A 22,107-nucleotide genomic window follows, 5' to 3' on the forward strand; every position below is an offset into this window, starting at 1 on the left:
ATTGCGCAACTCAGATAATAGATGGGCATATTTAAACAGGGCCTTTCGCGTCCGCCGCCTCGGTAAATTGCCAGTGACTAAATGCATAACATGTGTAGTGATCCTGATAAGAATTAGGGTCCCACTTCCCCCTGAAGGCTGCCTTGAGAAATGGCACGGAGGGGTGGGGAGATTCGTGGATCACATTGGAACAAGCCAGGCAGAACAACCCTTTGGCCCCTGAACAGCATGTGAGATGGCTTGAGACGCTGAAGGTCTCCTTACCAGCCCTGTGCAGAGAGCTCTGCATGCCCAGGAGACCATGGATCTTCTCGGAGGCAGTTCTTCTTTCCCGGGCCATGGAGGGTGGGAAAAGGAGAGGCAAAGGTCTGCAGAGTTAGAGAAGCCCCATCCTCCTCTACCCCCATCCTCCTGCCTAGCTCTCCTGGCAAGGTTTGGCCAGACAAGGGTTGGCTCCCTGAGAGCAGGACAGAAGGACAATTACCCTGCATTAAGGGGTGACTAATCCCCAGAGGGAGATCCCAGGTTTGGCCAGGAAGAGGGCACGAGATGGAGTCGGTGGCCTTAGCATCCATTCAGGGCCGTCCCCGGCAACCAAAATTCAGGAATATGGCAGGCTGATTCTGCAGCTCCGCAGTGTGCAGAGTTAAGAATACTGAAGCGCCTTCACTCTGCAAAAAACCATTTACCTGAAGGACAATTGTAGAAAATGTGGCGGTGCATTAAAGCAGCACCTGTCCCAGCACTTACTTCAGTCAGATCGCCGTACGGAAGCCGTTTGATGTCAGTCTTCAGGCTGCAGACTTGGATCGCGTGATGGTACCTGAAACATTGGAATGGGGTTCAGTCCCTCTTGCACTGTCCGCTCAAGCAGCAGAGACCCTGAACGGTGGCTCCCTGCGTGCTGAGATCCAGTGAGGTGACTGGACGGTGAGTGCTTGTGGCCCAATTCACAGCCAAGGAAACAGAGGCAGCTCCTTACGGCAGGTCAGAATATCTCTCTATCTACAGTAGTGATTAGTATTCGTTTGCATTTATGTCCCACCTTTTTCTCCTCTTGTGGGGAACCTAAGGCAGCTTGTGTAGCTCCATTGTATCCTCAGAACAACAACCCTGAGAGGTAGGTTAGGCCAGGGCAACTGTGGGGGCAATGACCTCATGATGGCTTCCCCGAGGTTACAGGAAGCCAAGGGGGCTACGGGCTGGCAGAGAAATGATTGCACCGGGCAAGGAAGTGAGATCCACTCTTCAGCCAACTTGTCAGTAAACCAGGTAAACTCTGCAGCCCTGAACTCAGCCTTCGCAAATTCCTGCAAGGACTCTTCTCCATCACATTTCCTTTCCAAAGCAAATGTTTTTCCATCAAGCTGCATACAAGCAGTTGAAAAGAAAATTGGAAAAAAAATTGCAGAATGGCACTAACGATCAACCTTCCTCTGCCAGATGAAGCTGTCCAGGTGTGAGATGCAGAACATGCTCTGTTCTTGCCAGGTGGAAGAAAGGCCAAAAAATCTGAGTAGTACCTTGAATTAACTGAATGGGCACTGAGGTCAGCCTGGTTTCAGGTTTACACAGCCAAATTGAACCAAATGAAACAACCTCTCCTGACCCACAGATGTGCTTGGAATTTATGCCTTGTGAGAGCACATTTGGAGAACAAAACTCCGAACAGCCGTGGCGTAGCTGTGTTATGTGACGCTCTCTTCCAAGCATTGTTTGTTATTTATTTGCTTCAATCGTTTTACTTTGCTCTTCAGCTGAAAAGGTTCCCAGAGCAGCATATTGATCAATAAAAAGCAGACCACCCTTGCCCTCAAGCTTGCAATCTGCAAAGCACAAACCGAGAAACAAAAGGAATGGGGAGGGGAAGCGCTTCTTGAAATGACGGCTTTTCTGTCCCCTTGTCCCTCTCCCAGGACATGGTCACAGCAGGTGTCCCAGGCAGCAGGTACAGCTTTGCTATGAGTCGCAACATCCCATGCCCAGTGTTTCTGCTGGGCAGTTTTTGGCAATATCCATCCATTTCAGGACAGGAGAGAAACAGACCCTTCTTGCCATTGTCTATGCAGTCTTTAGATTACCCTGGCACCCTCCAGTGTTGCTTCTACTTTTAAAAGCAGTTTTTGTGCGTGTGTGCGCGCGCGCGCGTGCGCTCGCGCTCTCTCTCTCTCTCTCTCTCTCTCTCTCTCTCTCTCTCAGAACAGGGAAAATGTGGTATTATTTGTAAAAGAGAAAGAAAACTTTTCCATGCATGGAATCATGTCATTCCACTATGCCATCACTTAGAGGTGATATAGCAGAGAAGCAGGTTAGGGAATGCTCTTTGTGTAGATCTCAGTTCTGTGACAAAACTGAACATGGGTACAAGGGATTAACAGCTTTGTGTTGAAAAGCTCATGGTCGTTCCATAAAAAATTGGGAAAATTAAGCAAGTGATTAGTGAATGTCCCTAACATAGTTTTGACAGATTGTTTCACTGATCCATCAGTATGTTTACTTGGGAGTAAGTCCCACTAAAGTCAGTGGGATTTGTGCTTGATTAATATTCTATAGGGTTGCACTGTTAATCTCAGATTCTCCAGTGCTGTTTCTGGAATTCCAAAAATAAAATAAAATAAAATAAAATAAAATAGGGATGGGACATCTTTTAAACTTTTGGGGCTGCTTTCAAATAAAGCACCCTTGTTTTTGCAAGACATTAGAAAAAGGTAATCCAAGCATTAGTTTCCCCCTCATATTTCAGGTTTGAATTATGTCTGCATGAAACAGTATTTGGAGACCTAACATTTTTACCCAGCCTGCTCCAAATGCTTCCCTTTCTTTGGAAGAATATTTAACACTTGGATAAAATGGGCTGCCAGAATAACAAACTGCCCACTTCATTAAAAAAGCTGGTTTTCTGCAGATACGTCATTACTCTCTGCTATAATGATGTCCCTCATTAAAAGAGGCTGTCGTTTTGAATTCCTCTCTCTTTTAACCAATACTTCTGAACAAGACTTACTTCTTAAAAACAGTTTTGTCTCCTGAAAAATATAATCCAGTTGAAGCAACTGATTTTGAGAGGGGTTGAGATGAAAAACACCTTCGCATTTCTTCAGTGGACTTCCTGTGGCTCATCCCACACTAAAACTGTTCCCTGCAGCCATTTTAGGAGGTATAAAATGGAACTGTTGGGAAGTTTGCGTTTTGCTAAGCCAGGGTAGAAAATGTGCCATCCTATGAAAAGAGTGGCTGTGATTTAATTTGGGAAAATTACCTGCTCAACTAATATGAAAAGGTTGTCTCTTGCTTTCATTAAATGCAAAAGACATGCTGGGGAATAGAATACATTCTTCCTTGAAAATTATAAGCAATCAAATTCCACCTCATTCTTCTCTTGTTGAAATACAATTTGGGAGTTTTATAGAAAGGCTATGTAGCAATAACTTTATCTAAGTGTAGGCCCTCTTAATTCAGGGTTGAAGGCCGGCTAGAGACTTGCCATCCATCAGAGCTTTCCTATGATCTTTAGAGGAGCTATCCTTGGTATCCTGTGGTGGTGCAACTATTCTGGGAATGGAGTTTCAGGCCCTTGGATAGCTCCCATAAAGTTCAAAGCTGCGATGGGTGGGCCCCTGACCTTCCCAGCTGTAGGCGATTCTTACAGGAATCAAACCAGAAAGCAAGAGTTAAGAGACAGTTAGAGCTGCAAAGGGACTGCAGGTGGCACAGTGGGTTAAACCGCTGTGCTGCTGGGCTGGTTGATCGAAAGGTTGCTGGTTCGAATCTGCACCACGGGGTGAGTTCCCGTTGGTCTGTCCCAGCTCCTGCCAACCTTGCAGTTCGAAAGCATGAAAATGCAAGTAGATAAAAAGGTGCCACTTCGGTGGGCAGGTAACAGCATTTGGTGGGCAGGTAACAGCGTTCTGTGCACCTCGGTGTTCAGTCATGCCGGCCACATGACCACGGAGACTGTCTGTGGACAAACGCTGGCTGCCCCGGCAAGGAAACAGAGATGAGCACCGCCCACTAGAGTCAGGCATGACTGGACTTAATGTCAAGGGGAAACCTTTACCTTTTTACCTTTTAGAGCTGCAAAATAGCCAAGAAAGTCTTAGTACTAATATTAAGCGTGACATAGTCTTCCTTGTCAAACATCATAGAAAGCTGCTGCTGGGAATGGAGGAGAACATTTCTCTCTTCATATTTTGATGAGATCTTGCCAGATCTCTCACTTTTAAACCAGTATGTGAAGTGAAATGCAGTCCTTCTACATTCACAATTCTTCATAATGTATGACATTTCCCAGTACAGCCATGTACGACAATACTTGTGCTAAGAGAAAGTGTGCATCGGAAAGTGTGCATTATGGCTAAGGGGTGGGATAAAAATCCAATGAATAAACAAATCCAATAAATGCATAAATGTTTATATTAGTGAAAATAATGAACGAAGATGCATGATATTAGGAGAAATTGCTGGCAAAGGAGACAAGCTCATAACAATGTATATATTAGGAGAAATGTACACAAAAGACTTACAAATTTTCATGCAAACTTTAAAAAATAATCTCAAATGGATGCAGAAACAGGAAAAACTGGACTTAGGATTGGAAACACTAGAAATTGAAACAGGCTGATTTGCACATGTTTAATTTACATGAAGAGATCAAATCAGCAGGGTCAGTCCCTTGAAGAAAAATGCATCTCTTCCATGAGCTCCATTTCCCTCCTCCCTTAATTTCCTGAAACTGAGAGGGATTTTACCACAGTGTTTAGTGGAGTGCAGGATGGCCACATGCCTGCTTTTAGAGGACTGTCCTCTGCTTGAGGCTAACCCAGGACCTTCGGCAAGCAAAAGCCACTGTTGGGCCACTGAGCTGCTTTCCAGGATGGGGAATCATGTTTCAAAACCCAAAGGAAAAATAGATAATTCCTGCCAGGAAGGATTGCTTGTCCCCATGTGTTGAGCCTGGCCCTATCTGGGTCCCATCACCTGCTCAGGTGAGCTGAAGGAGGACCTCAGTAGAAGACCTTAAAGTTCGGGCAGGTGTATAAGGAAGAAAATGTTCATTCAAGTAACCAGGCTCTAAACTGTTTAGGAATTTGTGTATCAAAGTTAACACCTTAAGTTGGGCCAGGAACTTAACTGGTCACCAATGGAGGCAGGATAGGAGTGCCATTCATGCCTGCTAGTCCTGCAGAGCAGCCCTTTGGCTCTTTTCTGCACCAGCTGCTATTCTTGGCAAGCTTTTGTGTGAAGCCCTGCCTGCATGTTTCCCCTTGGGTCTTGAGAAAGTACTAGAGGCTTATAAAATTAAATTGAAGCTCAGAAAGCAGGGCATGGTTTTCCTAAGAAGGGCAGGCACCGTTTTCTGGAAACAGCTCTGGTCTCCTGTTTTTGTATTTACCTCTGTTCTTCGTATGGATCTCCAAAAAGGATGTTTTCTCTGATCGTCCCATGGAAGATCCACGGCTGCTGTGAGACGTAAGCCAGAGTGCCATCCACAGCCACCGTCCCCTTGTACAGGCACATCTGCAGAATGATGGAAATTATAGGGCTTCTCTTGTTTAAATGGGCATAAAGTTGACCCCACAGTCCATTTCCAATCCATGTCAGTTTTGCACATACCCCGTTCCATCCCATTTTCACATTAATTTGCATTTAAAACACCATGGAAATCCACATTGAAATGTACACACTTTAATATAGTTGCTCACAAAATAATATATTTTATCTCAAGGTACACATTTCTAAATGCATTTGATCTTTGAACACTCATTTTAAAAGCTACATTCACCATTTCTTTTTTCCAGCTGAAAACTGAGTCTCAAAATTTGGAAAGTGCAAAATCTAGAGGATCATTATGTTCTGAACTGAACATTCATCCAGAGACCCTGGGCTAGGCTGGCCCTCACCATCTTTTTTAGTGTTCCAAGATCTCAGCGGGACACTTGTGGAATCAGATCTTTGCGGATAACATTTGTGGATAATAAGCAAATTCACTGCCTCTCAGGCTAATACATGGCAGTCCTTGAGTTATGAATATTTGTGTTACAAACAACCTGCACTTGCAAACAAGCTTCCATAAAGCCTATTAATTTTAAAATACTACTGCAGAAAATTATCATTACCATAGAGAGAGAAGTGAAAGGGGGTGAGAGAGGCCTCCAAAGTGTGCCTTTCTGATTTGGAGCGAGAAATCTCTCTGGTATTTCTTTGCTGCCAAGAGGAGGCACTGGTGAGTTTGGCTGGGGGACTAGAGATAGTTGCAGTTTTTCTCATTTTCATGGGAGGTCCTGTGCCCCTAACCCCTGTGAATGTGGAGAGCTTCCCCAAGAATTTAGTGAGCTCAAATTCAGTCACTCTGCTTCTGGGACAGCAAGATGGCCTGGAGCGTCCATCACATGCCCACACCCTTCACACAGAGAAGGTTCAGGTCCTTGTTCCATCCATGGAGCCATCATAGACTTTCACAGTCCAAACACGCAAATTGGACACGGACTCACAAAGAAAAGTCGATCACATACCTGCCCTAATATGGCTGCGATGACGGAGCTCTTTCCACTTCCTACATGGCCGCAAATTCCCAAAGCCTTGCCCTGCAAAGGAAACGTATTTTGGGAAGAATTTATCCATGGAAGCAAGGTAGGTGTTTTTCCCCACAGTGCACTCCACATGCATTTTTTCCTGTGTGCACTTTGGCCACAGAGGAGGGATAACGTGCATGGAGCCTTTCCAGCTGACCGCAGCTATGCATGGACAACAGTGCTGAGAACAGCAGCGAAAGAAAGCCCGTGTGGTGCAGCGGTCAGAGCCCAGGGCCAAGGACTAGGGAGCTCCAGGTTCCAATCCCCACTCGACCATGAAGCTTGCTGTGTGACTTGGGGCCAGTGAAGAGGGACAAAGTGATTTAAGGACAAAAATAATATCATATTGTTGCCATTTAGTTTTTTTTTTTTTCCTGCTGGGGGGTGGTCAAATCATTTGCTTAAATTCTGTTTAATATTCATTTATTTGTTTTCTGCACTGCCCAACAGCTGAAGCTCTCTGGGTGCTTCAGAACAGCATATTTTAAAATATGTGCATATAAAATACAGCATTAAAGCACTGATTTTATTACAGTAAAAACAATTATATTAGCTTGAGAAAGGGCCTCTTAAACCCCATCTTAACGACCAGCAGTGCCCAGAAGCTCATTAAAAGCCCTGCAGTAAAGGCTGGACTTTACCTGGCACTGAAAAGGTAGTAAAGCTGGCACCAGGTGGGCCTCAGTGTTATTTTGTAATATTTTGTAAACATGTTTCTAGGTTTGACAGCTGTCCAGAAAAAGGGATGTCTGAGCAGGGAGCAGAACAGGAAGATACAAGTTTACAAGGACAGCTGAAACAGACGGATGGTCCGTGCCCGTTACATGCTGTCTTAAAGCAGGGGGTTTTGACAGCCATTGTCACAGCCCCCCTCCCACCAAATTTGCGTAATAAACGTAATAAGGGACAAGTCGGTGAGTGGTCTGTGCCTCCCTTCCTTACTACCGTTATGTTACGTTAGTCGCAATGTCATGCCCATCCCACCACAACCCCAACACTCCTCCAGGCCTTCCTGTCCCCCACCATCCCCCGGAGTCCACCCAAGCCCACACCCACTGCCCCAGGGACTCCATCCAGCCACCTCATCCTCTGCTGTCCCCTTCTTCTCTTGCCATCTATTGTTCCCAGCATTAGGCTCTTCTCCAGAGAGTCCTTCCCTCTCATTAAGTGGCCAAAGTATTTGAGTTTCATCTTCAGTATCTGGCCTTCTAAAGAGCAGTCAGGGTTGATTTCCTTTAAGATGAACTGGCAAGCTCCTTTGCCATGGCAAGCCAGTGATCCCCTTCATGGATCACTGCCTTGCCGTGGCAAAGGGGCTTGAGTAGCTCAATGAAGCTATGAGCTTTGCTGTGCGGGGCCACCCAAGATGGACAGGTCATAGCAGGGAGCTCTGACAAAAAGTGAACCACTGGAGAAGGAAATGGCAACCCACTCCAGTATCCTTGCCATGAAAACCCCATGGACAGTACCAAAACGCAGCAAGCTGAAAGATCCATCCCTACCGCCCCTAAAGCTTCCATGTCACCTCCATCCCAAACGAAACTGGGTTCAGTTCATACACCACGGATCAGCTATACCTACTTTCTGTACCGTAAAGCTTATGCCACGCAGGCCTGTGCAACCACTGCTCTGCTTCCCAGAGACGGACACCTGAGAGAGAGAGGCAACCGTCTCTGGCACCGACTGATATTTGCAGACGCTTTCCCCATTGGGAAGGGTCTCCTTGTTACTTCCGATGTTGTGTTCACTGGAGGAACCTCTCCAGGACAAGGTGGCATCTTCCAGCAGCACGGCATTTGGGGGGTCCTTCAATGCCGTGACATATTCAGAAGGAGGTTTCATGGTGAGGATTTTCTGCAAGAGGAGAGATGCAGTTCAGGGTAACCTCCAGGAGCTGTTGACGGGGGCACCTTCAGACCCAGGGCTGAGGATCCCCCAGGAAGGGCAAATGCTCTGCATGCAGAAAGTTGCAAGTTCTCCCCGCTTTTCTATTAAAAAGGGATCAGGGCTTACTTTTTAAAAAATGAGTTTTATTTACATGCTGGCTTTCTCTAAATATATTCTCTAAATATATTCAGACCTCTGATGGACAAACTGAAACCAAACAAAACAAAAACCAAAACCGAGTGCCCTTCCAAAGCTGAACAAAGTTTAAAGTGGAAATCTCAAAACAAAACTTAACTGCAGAATCAAAAGGACAGGGTAGCTAGACCAGTTTCCTGGAATTTTGATTCAAATGTCTCTTGATGTAGTAAAGTGATGCTTAAAGGTGCAGCATATTCAGCACAAACGAGACGGTGATTACTGCTTTTCATGCATCAGTTAAACAGGTCCAAAATGTCTGCAATCATCTTTTTTTACCTTCAGTCTTTTAAAAGAAATGTTGGCTTCTGCTGCTGCTTTCACGGAGAATGGGAAGATGGCAATAGAAAACTTCATGACGTTAAACATTGCGATCACGCTGAAGGCCTGCAAAAGGAGATGGGGTTAAAGGCTGTTAGCGGCACACAAGGTTGTTATTATAATGAGGTCTCTTCAGTGATACAGTACATGGGTTAACCATTGAGGTTATGCTATGATGGGGTGATAAACTTCTAGAGTGAGTTCTTGTTTTCAGGTTTTCTCCAGGTGGGACCCCATCTCAGCAGCTTCAACTTCATATCATCCATGGCTACATGGTTTGGCAGACCCTCGACCAAAAGAACCCTTCCTCAATGAGCCTGCCTTCTCAATGCCCTTGTTGCCTGGTGCTGCTTCTTATCCTCCATTGCAACACCTTGATGGGAAGACCAGTGACCAGAAAGTAGGTAGGTGTCACCTGCTTCTCACCATCACCAACACCACTGCATTGGGCCAAAACAAAAGGCAGGTGAAGAAGCAGGTCGCAAGGCAGAAAAGAAAACCCAGTTCCTGGCGATTGCTCTCAGTGGGTCTGTGCTGGAGGATGGCCCATCACCAGGAGCCCAACTGGACCTACCTTTGACACTGATCCTGTCCACAGGGCCGAATTCCCCATCTGCCCATAAACTTTTTGAGCCCTTCCCTCTAACTGTGATGCCTGCTTTCAGAGGAAAGCCACATTTCGCAAATGATGAGAATTCCTTCCAATTCCTCCCAATGTTTGAGAACCACCAGGGTGCCTGTGCATTGGATTGTTTTGCTTCCCATGCCAGCTGAAATAATAATAATAATAAAAATAATAATGAGCAAGTCTTCCTAGATGACCCTGCCATGGTTTCATTTCTGCAGCGGCTCCCTCTATTCTCCTGGAAAACAAAACGAAACAGGCATTTCTGGGCCATGCTGACAGATAGGCGAGGAGTGGCTGAGAGGCTGAGTAGCGTGGAGCCCTCCTAGCTCAAGAAGTACACAGATGTCTCCCTTTCAGGTCCAGCAGTACAAGAATACGCCTTTGCTTCTCCCTCTTGACTTCTACCCTGTTCACTGGCAAGCACCAATAGCGCTGGAAGGAACAAGACATTCTGAGCCAAGAGAGTGTCCAATGGCAGCTTGGAGCCCCGGTTTTTCCATCTGGAGTTCCGAATCTCTGGGAAGCCATTCCCCCCACCCACCGCCATTTCTGAACACTTGCTGAAGAGTGATTGCTGTTGCATCCGATTCCCCTGGGTGAGCTGGCGTTTTGCTCACCTGCATGTCTTCTCCTGGGCCTCAGCCCCATTGAATCTGCCTGCCGTTTTCCTCAGTGCCCTCCTCTCCCCTGCCCACACACCATTTTTTATAAATAGGGGTGTCCTTAGGGGACAGCATCCTCAAGCACACAGAGGGAGAGACTTTACACCACAGGTAAATCAGCATATGAGAGCCTGTGTCTTGTCTTGTCTTGTCTTTGCTTTTTTTTGGTCCTCTGAGCCAGAGCCCTGGATCTTTTCACCAAGTGCCCTTCCTGATGCTAATCTCACAGCCCTCCTCTCAAGAACACAGGATTGCTTTTCAATGGCACGAAATTGCCTGCTCTTGCTTCAGTAACTGGTACTCCACAGTTTATTCTCAGAAGAAATCAGTCCTGTTTATTCTCAGTGCATCTACGCTGACAAGAGGAGTAAAAAAAAACCCTTCTCAGTAAAACACAGTTCTGCCTTTCTGGACGTGAATGCTGCATTTGACTAGCCCCTCCTGATGTACTGATTTGTAATTATCAGCCTTTCCTCTCCTTTGCATTATAAGAATGGAAAATCTGTCTACTCGCTCCCAGCTACTCACAGTTTGCTGTGGATGAGGAGACGTGGAAAATAACAAGGGCTGAAGGCTCCTATTTGTTCCATATATTTAACTTTTAGCAGCAATCCAGGATAAATCTAACTTAGCTTTGGAACAGATTTTGTGTCTGTTCTATAGTCCCCAATAACATTCAACAATGGTTTTGATTTTAATCCCCTAACCAGGAATTCAGAAAGGGTTCACTCATCCTCTTATGAAAATCTGTCAGATAGAAGCCCCGATTTTTAGAAATATTTATTTCTCCGAGTCTATTACCACTCTTTATGTCACCCTTCAATCACTTGTCCAGGGTGGTTTACAGAAACACTCAAAGAGTAAATGCATTGTAACAAAGAGAGAACAAAACTGCATCGAAACAGTTCTGCAGGATTAACATGATGTCTGGAAAGGCTGGGGGAATTAAGAAGGCCTTTGCCAGGCTGCCAGCAGAATTCTCCGCGGTGAACCATCCACAGCTGGGGTACCTCCACCAGTACAGCCTTCCCTCTGGCATCTGGCCAGCGGTGGTACCCACAGCACTGCTCTGGCATGGGAAATACGTTTGCAGAAAATCGTAAGTAAGAACACAATTTTGGTTTTGGTTTTGGTTTTTACTTTTGTTTTTCTTCTGTTGTTGATTTGATTTGGATTTTTAATGATACCGTGTCTTTTCTGTTTATGGTGGTCGTTTGCTGTTACTAATTGCCACCATTGTTGCTATGTGTTGTTGTTTTAATTGTTATAATATATATTGTAAGCCGTCCTGGGACGTTTTTCTCCTGTGGGACGGGATACAAACGTTTAAAATAAATGAATCAATCCACTGGGAAGTTGTGCTGGTGACAACTCACACTGGAATGAATGGAAGCTGTGCAAAAGTAAAATGTATTTGGCTGTTTTAATGGGCAGTCCACTCCCGCCCTTCAAGTTTCATACGGAAGAAAGCCAGTGGCACTCTTCCTTCCCCCCTGCTCTGCGAGTGCTATGCCGAAACAATGAGTGGGCCCGCATCAGCCCGTCCTGGGGAAAGCAGGGCAGCTTGGCATCTGGCCATGGGATTCCACTGCATGGAGACCAGGTGAATTGCTAAACACACAACTGGAGCAGCAAGATGGCCTCAAGATTTAGGGCACCTTATCAAGACCACAGGATCAAGCCATACACAGAGAATGTTTTTTTCACAGTGTAAGTGCTGCATCTTACAGCAGAGGCTGTTAGCTCATTCTTTAAAAGGGTGTGGAAGGAGACCGTCATGACAATCGCCAGGGTGGATACGATTGGCGTAAGGGCAGTGTTCACGCTTTGCACATATCCCGCCTTTTTCAGTATTTTCTGCTCTGCTTTCCTGATGCCTGTAAAACATAAAAGACATCCCCTTACTATGATGCACGCAAAGCGATAAGTCATAGCTCCTTCTAGACAATGGCATGTAATTTTGCAAATTACAGCCTAGCATCCCGAATTAACAGTGAATCACCGTTATTGTAGGAATGAGTCAGTTAAGGCTTTGCAGTGAAATGTAAAAGGAGTTGCCCACCCCGCCCTGCCGTACCTCTGATGGCTTCCGCAAAGGACTTCTCCCAAGCGTACATTTTGATCAGCTTGATGCACGTTAAGATCTCGTTCATGGTGCGCACGCGCTTATCCGTGACCACCATGGCGGCTCTTCGGAACATGGAGGTGAGCTTGGCCATGAGCATCTACGATGAAGAGGCAAAGGGCCAAGAAAGCAATGGGAAGTATTATGGGATATAGGAAAGGGGAAGGCCTGTGGTTCAATGGCAGAACACACGTTGCATGCGGAAGGATCCCGTTCTGGGCATATCGAGGCAACATCAGGCTACGCTGATTGCTTTGCTTACTGGCTACCATTGAATATAATGTTTCCAAGCCAAAAAAGGGAAAAAAGCACAGTTCAGTCAGCACAGCTTGGCATCAGCAAAGGACAAAAGTATCTTAATTTTAAAAAAATTACAAGGCAATTAAAATAATACTAAGATAACATAGAAACATAGAAACAGAGCGAGTCAGAAGGGGTCTCCCGGGCCATCTAGTCTGACCTCCGGCACCAGCCGGCTCCTCTCATGACATGCCCACCATGTGGACGTCCAGCCTATCCTTGAACAGCCCACTGAGGGGGCCTCAACAACCTCTTGTGGAAGCCCATTCCACACCCTCGGGGTCCTGACTGTCAGGAAGTGCTTCCTGGCATCCAAATGAAACCTTGGCTCCCTGAGCTTTGCTCTGTTGGAGTGCGTCCTGCCTTCCTCTGCAGGGGAGAACAGGTCTCTACCCATCTCCATGTGACATCCCCTCACATACCTGTATGTCACCAACATATCCCCTCTGAGTCTCCTCTTCTCCAGGCTGAAGAGACCCAGTTCCCTCAGTCTCACTTCATACGGCATCCCCTGCAAACCGGCCACCAACCCTGTGGCCCTACGCTGCACTGACTCTAACCTGGCTATATCCTTTCTGTAATGAGGGGCCCAAAACTGAACACAATACTCCAGTTGCGGGTGCACCAGAGTCGTGTAGAGTGGTAGTAATACCTCTCCTGATCTAGAAGCCACACTTCTGGCTATGCAACCAAGGGTGGCGTTTGCCCTCTTGACCACCGCATCGCGCTGCTGACTCATGTTTAGCTATTTTCATATCCACCCATTTTCATCTTATTTCCATCTTGGATTTGTGTGAGCCATTACTTGTGTGCATCCAGGTTCCATCATCCACCCTCCCACCCACAAAAAGGGCAGATCAACAGGCTTGCAGGAGGTCCCCAGAATAGTTCGATGTGGACTGTTGGGGCCGAGGTTGAACAAAAAACTGGGGGTAGGAAAAGAACAGGATATCTCCTGTGCAGAAACATTTTCCACCCAGTATCCTTCTATTTCACATCATCATGGAATTCCATTAAATGGCTATAAAAACAATCCCCCTCTAAAATTCCAGGCTAAACAAAAAACCGCTCTCTGGTGCCAATATGATCATTTTCTAAATCATCTTGGCGTGTTACCTGCACAGGTATGAATACAATATAAACAAACATCCCAATGAGTGCTGTTGGGCCTAGGATGAGGCAGGAATAGATGGTACAGATGGTCATCTGCAGAGGGACGGCAAGGGGGAGAGGGCAAAATAAGGCCGCTTCGAACATTCGATACCCATCGTTGGCTACCAAATTGATCACCTGAAAGACACGAAGGTAGGGAACTGTCCATACAAGCACAGCAGCACGGGAGGATTTTCAAACTACTGCCAAACTTTGTCACAGCAGATCTGCGTAAACTCAACAGGGACATAAACCAGTGGATGTGTAGCTATCTCTCCATGGTTTCTGAGGCCAATCTTGTCACCTGAAAGGTGGAATATAGCCACCACAACTGGCTGCATTGGATGCTTGTACTGGGTGATCAGAATTTCAGAATGCCCACCCCTTCCTTTTAAGCCTTTAGCTAAAGAAGCTTTGCAAATTCAAGATCTCCAGGCAAGCAGTTGGATTCAGGGATACGGGCCTTCTGATGTCTTACTTCGCCAAAGGAGATGCATGTCAACGTCTTAAAGGCCAGCAGTTTCTCGTAAGCGATGGTTGACACGGCAACTTTTAGTCTGATGGCAGTGCGGTAGTTGATGGCCCAAGTCAAGGCCCAGAACATGACTTTGGAAAACTCTGTGCAAAAAAGCGCTATGCAGAGACCGATTCCTGTGACCAGATCTGTGGAGCCACTCTCATTGTACCGAAGGATGCTGTAGATGACCACCGTCTGCCAAGAAGCAAAAGCATCTGGATTATTCCGGGGAGAAGACAAGTGAGTGCGTTTGGTTGACACATTTTTGGAGCGTTCCATTTTAATCAGTGTGGAGCTGGATTGTGTTTCCGTCAAGCATTTAATCCTGTTTGAATGACTGGCTTTGTTTTCCAACCACTGAAGAAACATTGAACCTCTTTGCCAGCCTTCTAATGGATGGGACAAGATCTGGAAGTGTTGTCTTCTCTAGTGATTACCTTTTGTGCAGATTATTTGAACAATGTTGGGGTCTTGGGAGATCAGTTAAGGAACGTTTTATTATTGTTATTGTTGTGGTTGTGATTGATTCTTTTACAAAAGAACATCCACACAGAACTCATCCTTTGTGATCATCTGTTTCATTGTGATATGATCCAGGCATCTTCATCAAAACCAGCACCATGGCCTCCAAGTCAGTGCCCTTGTTAGACTCTTCAATAAACCAACCCTGGTCAAAATGATCCCCATCTCCGTGATCAGAAAAAAGTGAAGGGCCACGTACACAAATTTCCTGCCGTGCCAGAAATTCTCTGCTGTACTTGAGCCACATGGAGAAATTCTCAGCTCTCCGCAGACCCTCTGAATAAATCTACCAGTGGCCTGTGGACTGCACTTTGAACATTTCTGGTCGCATTGATTATTAACAGCTCCCCTGGATCCGTGGAAGGAGTGGCTACACTGTGGAGCTGTGCTACGGTCCTTCCTCTACTGCAGATTGGCTTTATCTCTCCTGAATTTGGACTAACACTTGCAAGCAAACAGAAATTTGAACCAACCCTTGCAAGCTCATTGGATAATTGGCTCCTATGCACAGGAGTTCTCCAAGACAGAACTCTTTCCTGGGTGGGCTACCTAAATTCTTTTTAGTAGCCCATTCCAGGGACCTGTCAGTGTGCTTCCCATGTACTCTGCTAGTGGATGAGTCCCCCCTTCTTGGAAAGCATGTTTAGAAGTGTCCTCACTACTCACTGGTCCTAAAGCGCCAAAAATAATCCAGGTGAAGATTGCGAGTGTGTCCACCAAGATCCTTGTCCGCTGAAACTGGAACACCACTTTGCCCAGAGACGCCTTCTCTGGCCCAGCTTTGGCTAACTCTGCTTCCCAGAGGATCCTAAATCTGTTAAGAGCAAACCACGGCACTGCAGCTTTCATCGTTCATTTTCATCTTGTCTCATTTCATTTCCTTTTGTTTCATTCTGATTGATTTTGGGCCTCCCTTTAAGCACAGGAACCCCCCAAAGGCAGCATACAAGGGACATTTTAAAATAATTTTAAAAAGACAAGGACAGCAAGCAATAAAGAATAGAACATATAAAAAGAGATAATGCCAATAATAGCTAGAGCCCAGAGATTATGCAAAGAGAAAGCAGGGGAGGTCCCGGCATCTGCCCAAATACTGCTAATAAGGATCATCAAACTGGGTGGAATCAGAATGAGAACATTTGCACAGCCCACGTTCTGGCTAAATGTCAGCCCAGTGGTGCCTCGTGCTTTGAACTTAATTCATTTCATGAGGCAGTATTTGCTATTTAAGTTTACCAAAATGGACATTGTTTAGGGTCTGGGAATAGATTTATTCACTTTCTGTGATTTGTAATAGGGAAAATTAATTCGGACTTCTATTGATTCAGAGGTCAAATATCCTCTTGAAATGAATTAAGTTCGAAAAACGAGGCACCTCTGTGTTTTGATTTGCCTACTGCCTCTCTCCCCCGCCCCTTCTGGGGCTCTGATGGCAAGGAGTTACAAGCAGTAAAGTTTTGCACCCCGTTACTCTCCGCACCCTTAAGGACTGGAGGATGTCAACAGCTGTTTCTCCAGGTTCCTACAAGGAGCACTTTCCCAGAAAGGATGGTGTTGAAGCAGGTCCTACCTTTGGGCATTTGGTTCTGAACTATCATGATAAGAGAGAGGGGGCAAGGTGGCCACGTTGATGTTGTGCCGGTATCCTTGGAACATTAGGAATGAAATCCAAGAAAACGTGGCGAACGAGAGTAGTCCGGCATCATCTACTGGATTTGCAGCAGATCTGCACATAGAGGAAAAAAATTTGGGGAAGAAGATATAAGAACATAAGGAACATAAGTCATGCTGCATTGGACCATGGTCCTTCCAGGCCAGCAGGCTGTTCACACCCTGGCAAACCAGTTGCTCACAGGATCCTCCAAGCAGGATGGATACAAGACTTCCACCTGCCCGAGCTCCTCAGCACCTGGTGTATGCAGGCATGCCACCTCTGGCAACTCCTGGCCAACACGGTTAGCAGCCATGGAAAGCCTCCTCCTCCATCAGTTTGTCCAGTGCCCTTTTCAAGCCACCCAAACTGGTGGCCATCACTACTTCCTGTGGCAGTGAAGTCCATCGTTTAACAACAAGCTTTAAACATTCAGCAGAAGCTCACCATACTCCAGGTAAGCCTGTTTTTCCATCGAGTCAATTGTCTACTTTCATGGGCACTCAGAGCTTTCACCTGCGCAGTAGCTCCTACCTGAGTCTTTTTCCTGAAGATGCCTTGGACTGAACCCAGGATCTTCTATGGACAATGTACTCCCTAAACTGGTTCCTTCCTCCCTCCCTCCCTTTCTAGCTTTCTAGCTATCTAAAGCTTTTATATGCCATCCAACTACTAGCCTCGGGCTGGCCCTACATAGGTTATAGACTTCGGCTCTTGATGGTCCCTGCTGGCAGGGCCAGTGACAGGGAAACCGGGAGTCCTTAGCACATCTGGGGGAAATCTGGCCCGCTAAATGTCAGCCCCAATATCTGACCCACACTTCCATGACACCCTTTGCTTCCTTTTCCCCTTAATTTTTTAACAGTCTGGAAGCAGGCAGTGGGCTACATAAATGGCTCCACTTGTTCATTTTATTTATTTGTAGGTTGCCTAGGTATATCTCCGCCATTCCCAATCTGATCCTTCCAGATGTTTGGGACACCTGGCACCCTTTCCCCATGGGTCATGCAGACTGGGGTGTTGGGACTCAAAGTCCAAAATACCATTTCATTCCTGCGGCCCTGATCCTGCAACAAGTTCGGGCAGTCAGAGTGCAGAACCGCATGTGCTGAGCCCGTTGCATGGCTGCCACTTCGAGCAGAATCAGCAAACCGTTCTGCCCTCCGCACCCACCATCTTCCTCACATACAAGGAATCCAGAAGCAGTTCAAGGACATGGGGCGGCAGCAGGAGGAAGGAAGAGGAGGAGCCTGGGAGTCGTGTGCTGTGCCATTAGACCGATACACTTGGCCATCTAAATGGGAGACCCCGTATGTCTTCAAACCACTTGAGCATTCAGGATGAAGAACGTGCCGTGTCCATCCAGTCATCCCAGGGGGCGTATCAGAAAATGCTCCTCTCAGCTTCTCCCCCAGCACTGAATCACACGTGTGGCATGTTTGCCCTTGAGCAAAAAGTTGGGTGTTAGGCAGTGTGTAACTCACAATTTCCTGGCCTCCTCTTGCTAAATGGCTCTCTGCCTTTCCCTGCGTGCTGCCTTCTGTTGCTCGCAACTGCTTCCCACGACAACAGTGTCACAGTGACTCTCATCAAAAGTGGAATGCATTCCTTTTCTGCTGGCAGATGTTGTCCCCCATGCTAGTCTCCCAGTGACCGTTTTTACCCCATTATCTTTTAAAATTAGGAAGCATATTTTATCTAAGCCCTTTAAACATATGGCCAAATAACATTTTTGTTTGCATTTTGTTTGATTGCCTATCTATAATTTTGTTTATAACGGTTTTATTTACTTGATGCAGAGTTATATTTTGTCAGTACTGTATGCATGGATCTTGAGGCTTGTTATGACTTGTGGAAATGTACTGCAGACTCTCTCCTCCTCTTTGCTTGGAAGAACAGCCCTTTCCTTAAAAAGCCCTCCTGTAGATCTGCTTTTTGCACAACCTTTTCTTCTATTTTCCCCCAAAAACATTTTCTAGTCACGGGGTGCACAGCTGGGCATGTAGCTGGTTAGAGACGCTCATTTCATAATGTTCCATTCTTTTTTTACTTTTAAAATAGCCTCTTCTACTGGAACTGGAACTGCGTATTCCCAATTAAATGGGTTGCGCATCAGGGCAGAAGCGGACTCCATGTTATTATTGCACTCACGGGGGTGTTAAGAGTTCAAGGGGTTTAATATGTAAAACTACACATTATTGGGGTGCTTTCCCCCCTAAATCAGAGCTTGCAAACTGTCTTTTTTTTGCCTGTTGCTCTAATATGACAGGAAAGGAGAAGCTGTTAGACGGCGTGGGATGCAGGTGAACTTGAGAAGAGGAGAGAAGTATGTACCTGGCAAAAGAGGTCATGCACATGACCATCTAAAGGGCCCACAATTTCCTAGGGTCACCCTGTGCCAGCAGCTTGCTGGCCTTTTCTCTGTCTAAACTGGCATGGGATCGTCTCCTTGTTCTTTAGTCCACACCTGTTCCTGGAACCATCTCGGGACAAGAATCCAAAATGAACATAGATTCTCCCACTGTTTACCAGCCAGGGACCTGGCATCCTACTTTAAAGAGCAGAACTCCCATTTTAGAGCTTTGAAAGGAGACAGTCCTCTGTTTGCAGGTGTTCTTCATTTGCAGAACTATCCTGCACAAACCTGAGCTAAAGCCCGAGAGCATCCATCAACTGTGAGCAGGGCTTTGGCAACAGACCGATCACCCTTCCTGCCTTCACCACTGTGGTGAGATGCTCTGTATTTCTGTTTAAATCATAGTATTCTGTCTAATGAGAAGGAACACCAAGAAGATGCTGGGAATGATTGATGGCAAAAGGAGGAGGAGACGGCAGAGGTTGAGGTGGCTGGATGGGGTCACTGGGGCGGGGCGTGTGGGCTTGGGTGGACTCCAAGGGATGGTGGGGGACAGGACCAGAGAGCCTGGAGGAATGTCATCCATGGGGCCGTGATGGGTCGGGCATGACTTTGCAGCTAAACAAAACAAAAAAAATTGCCTAAAATGAGATCCATACATTTGATTTATGAAGGCGCATGTTATGCAAAGCTTTCCTCCTCGTTTTCACCAACATGCTTCCTGTATTTTGGCCGTGCAAAAGGATCCAGCCTTGTTTCCCCCGTCAAATTTGCGGCCCTTTGCAGCAAGGACCTCTCCTCTCATACCCTGCAAAGGGCTGTGCCCTTGTCTGGCAGCACACAAACGAGCCAGACCCACGGCTTCCCACCGTCTTTTCCAGGCTGCCTTGTGATTCGGGGCATTCTGCTTGCCGGCTTCTGCTACTTGCCTCGCCTGCAGCCGGACAGGGATCATGGTCCTCAAGCTTGGGGAATATTTCTGGTGGAAGGTCCTCTTTTCATCGCCTTGCTCAAGGTCAAGAGGATGCAGGTAATGCTCTGAGGCCATCATCACGCTGGTCTGAAGGTACCATGGTTCGCTGACCTCAGCCAGGTTTCTCTTTGAAGTAAAAAGGGAGAGCGAGAGAGGTTGTTAATTTTAATGACTTTTCTTTCAAGTCTTCATCAAGTTGCTTTTGCTCCCAAAGGAGACCAGGGATGTTCTGCAGGCACCCAGAGCTGCTACGGTCGATGCCCCACCCCGCCTCAGTGTATAAATCTGTTCTAATTTTGTGGATGGAAAGAATGGTTTCACCTTAGCAGGTGAAGCAGGATTCTTGATGCCCTCTGGAAATCAATGATATTATGCTGTTGGAGGAAGGAAGGACTCACCTGGGATGCAGTGGACCAAGGACCTTACAACACTTTGAATGGGAGGTGTAGAGACACCATCTTCGAAGGGAGAATTACCTGGATAGATGGACTCACTTCTTGTTATCCATTCACTCCTTAGATGTACACCCCGCCTTTTTGCTTACAATGAATGCAAAGTGGCTTACATCCTCCTCCTTCTCCTGCCATCTTATCCCCACAACAACAGCCCTGTGAGGTAGGCCAGGCTGAGAGTTGGTGACTGGCCCAGTCACCCATCTGGCTCCATGGCTATGGAGCCGATGTATAATTGCTAGGCAGTTGTATGCATTTTATGCAAATTCATCCATTCATATTAAAATGAATTATATCTTCTAATATTAGTAATGAATTCGGTGCAGGAGAATGGCAAGGAAGGGGGACACGCTTGAAAAAGCGGCCATGCAGAAGGCAGCTAGCTACAGGAGTACCTGCAGGTACCTTGGGAATACCAAAAGCTGGAGCTGGCCCTGGGCACGAGGACTGTCTCTGTAACCCAGCACTGGGCACCCGGCCACATTTTCGGAGGACCCAGGAATACGGTGTGAGAGAGGGCCATGCAAGGAGAAGTTGCTCAGCACCCCCATCCGCCCCAGGGCTTAAATGGCAGTCAATCCATCAGAGCAGGGCTGGGAAGGAGAGGTGATGCTCGGACAGCACTTCCAGCAGAGAAATGGGGGCAGCGGCCAGGTTTGCAGCCCCTTCAGCGAATAATCCATTATCCTGCGTTATTTGACCATACTGGGCAGCCTGCTATTCCGCCCATTGCCCCCCCCCCCCACCCACTCCCGTGCTTTGTCCGTAAGTGCTTTGGTACTTATCTCTTCTCTTTCTCCTCCATCTCTGCTAAAGGTGGCTCTTGACACGAAAGATGGGATTTTCCTCCTCTTTTCACTGCTCGCTTAGTTCACTTCAGCCCAGAAGGAAGCTTTGCCTGGTTCTTCCCAACCAAATGAGCTTTTCTCTCTCCCTTTCTTTCCAACTGCCGCCTCAACAGTCAATCGGAACCGGTAAGGAGCATTCCGACATGGGCCGTCTTTGGCACTCACCTCTGTTCAAGGAAGACCCCTCCAAACACGGATCCAAAGCCTGGAATTCCACCCCCGTTTAGCTTTCAAGGTCCAGCCACTGGACAAAGCCCTCGGATGGTGCACCGGAGCTGAGTAAGAAGGGACAGCTCCTGTGTTGGCACTGGCTTTCGTAGCATGCGCTCCAGGGCTTTGGTTGAGGACAACCATATTCCCCCATTGCTGAATGAAAACAGGACTGATGGATCAGCCAATTTTTATTTGTTTGTTTAAAACTTCTCTATACCGACATCTTGGGGCAGTTTACAACAGATTAATAAAATAGAACCATATAGAAATTTTCAATAGAAAATAGAATAAAAATAGAAATAGGAGTAGCAGTCGCACAGCATCCAATGTTAAATATAAAACCACCAATTAACACAGTTTAACAATTAAAATATTGGGAGAATAAAAAGGGTTTTGCCTGATGCCGAAAGGAAAGAAGTGTTGGCATCAGGCGAACCTCTCTAATATGCATGTTTTTACTGGAAATCCGTTTTTTTAAGCATTTTATTCTCTCTCAGCATTTGTTTGCATTTGCTGTTCAGCACTGTTGTGAGATGTGAAAATGCTGCAAATGAAGAAAGCACGGAATAATAACAATTCCAATAAAAAGTAAGGAGCGAAGTGCATCTATGCATGAAAATATTATTGTATTGCTAGTTGCAAAGTTGTGTCTGTGAATCTATGTCTTCTTTTCTCGTGTTTTTGCAGGATGCATTTCCTCTTTTTTGGTACTGCAAATGTGGTCACCCTTCAC

The 22,107-nt window shown here is 46.4% G+C and overlaps 1 protein-coding gene across 1 annotated transcript in view; it reads right to left on the reverse strand.

Moving 5' to 3' along the window:
- ABCC12 (ATP binding cassette subfamily C member 12) overlaps window positions 1-21,597 on the reverse strand; it is a 58,493-nt gene extending 36,896 nt beyond the window's left edge. Inside the window, exons 1-13 of the mRNA XM_044428061.1 lie at window positions 21,592-21,597; window positions 19,818-19,987; window positions 16,452-16,607; window positions 15,548-15,695; window positions 14,321-14,554; window positions 13,807-13,980; window positions 12,343-12,490; window positions 11,994-12,142; window positions 8,934-9,041; window positions 8,154-8,426; window positions 6,513-6,584; window positions 5,393-5,517; window positions 751-823 (exon numbers count right to left, since the gene is read on the reverse strand). Of these exons, the coding sequence (XP_044283996.1) occupies window positions 751-823; window positions 5,393-5,517; window positions 6,513-6,584; window positions 8,154-8,426; window positions 8,934-9,041; window positions 11,994-12,142; window positions 12,343-12,490; window positions 13,807-13,980; window positions 14,321-14,554; window positions 15,548-15,695; window positions 16,452-16,607; window positions 19,818-19,987; window positions 21,592-21,597 (1,836 nt within the window). The remainder of the gene's footprint in view (window positions 1-750; window positions 824-5,392; window positions 5,518-6,512; window positions 6,585-8,153; window positions 8,427-8,933; window positions 9,042-11,993; window positions 12,143-12,342; window positions 12,491-13,806; window positions 13,981-14,320; window positions 14,555-15,547; window positions 15,696-16,451; window positions 16,608-19,817; window positions 19,988-21,591) is intronic.
- Between the last annotated feature and the right edge of the window lie 510 nt (window positions 21,598-22,107).

Source organism: Varanus komodoensis, unplaced genomic scaffold (genome assembly GCF_004798865.1).
Source record: "Varanus komodoensis strain SLA01 unplaced genomic scaffold, ASM479886v1 scaffold19, whole genome shotgun sequence".
Taxonomy (NCBI): Eukaryota; Metazoa; Chordata; class Lepidosauria; order Squamata; family Varanidae; genus Varanus; species Varanus komodoensis.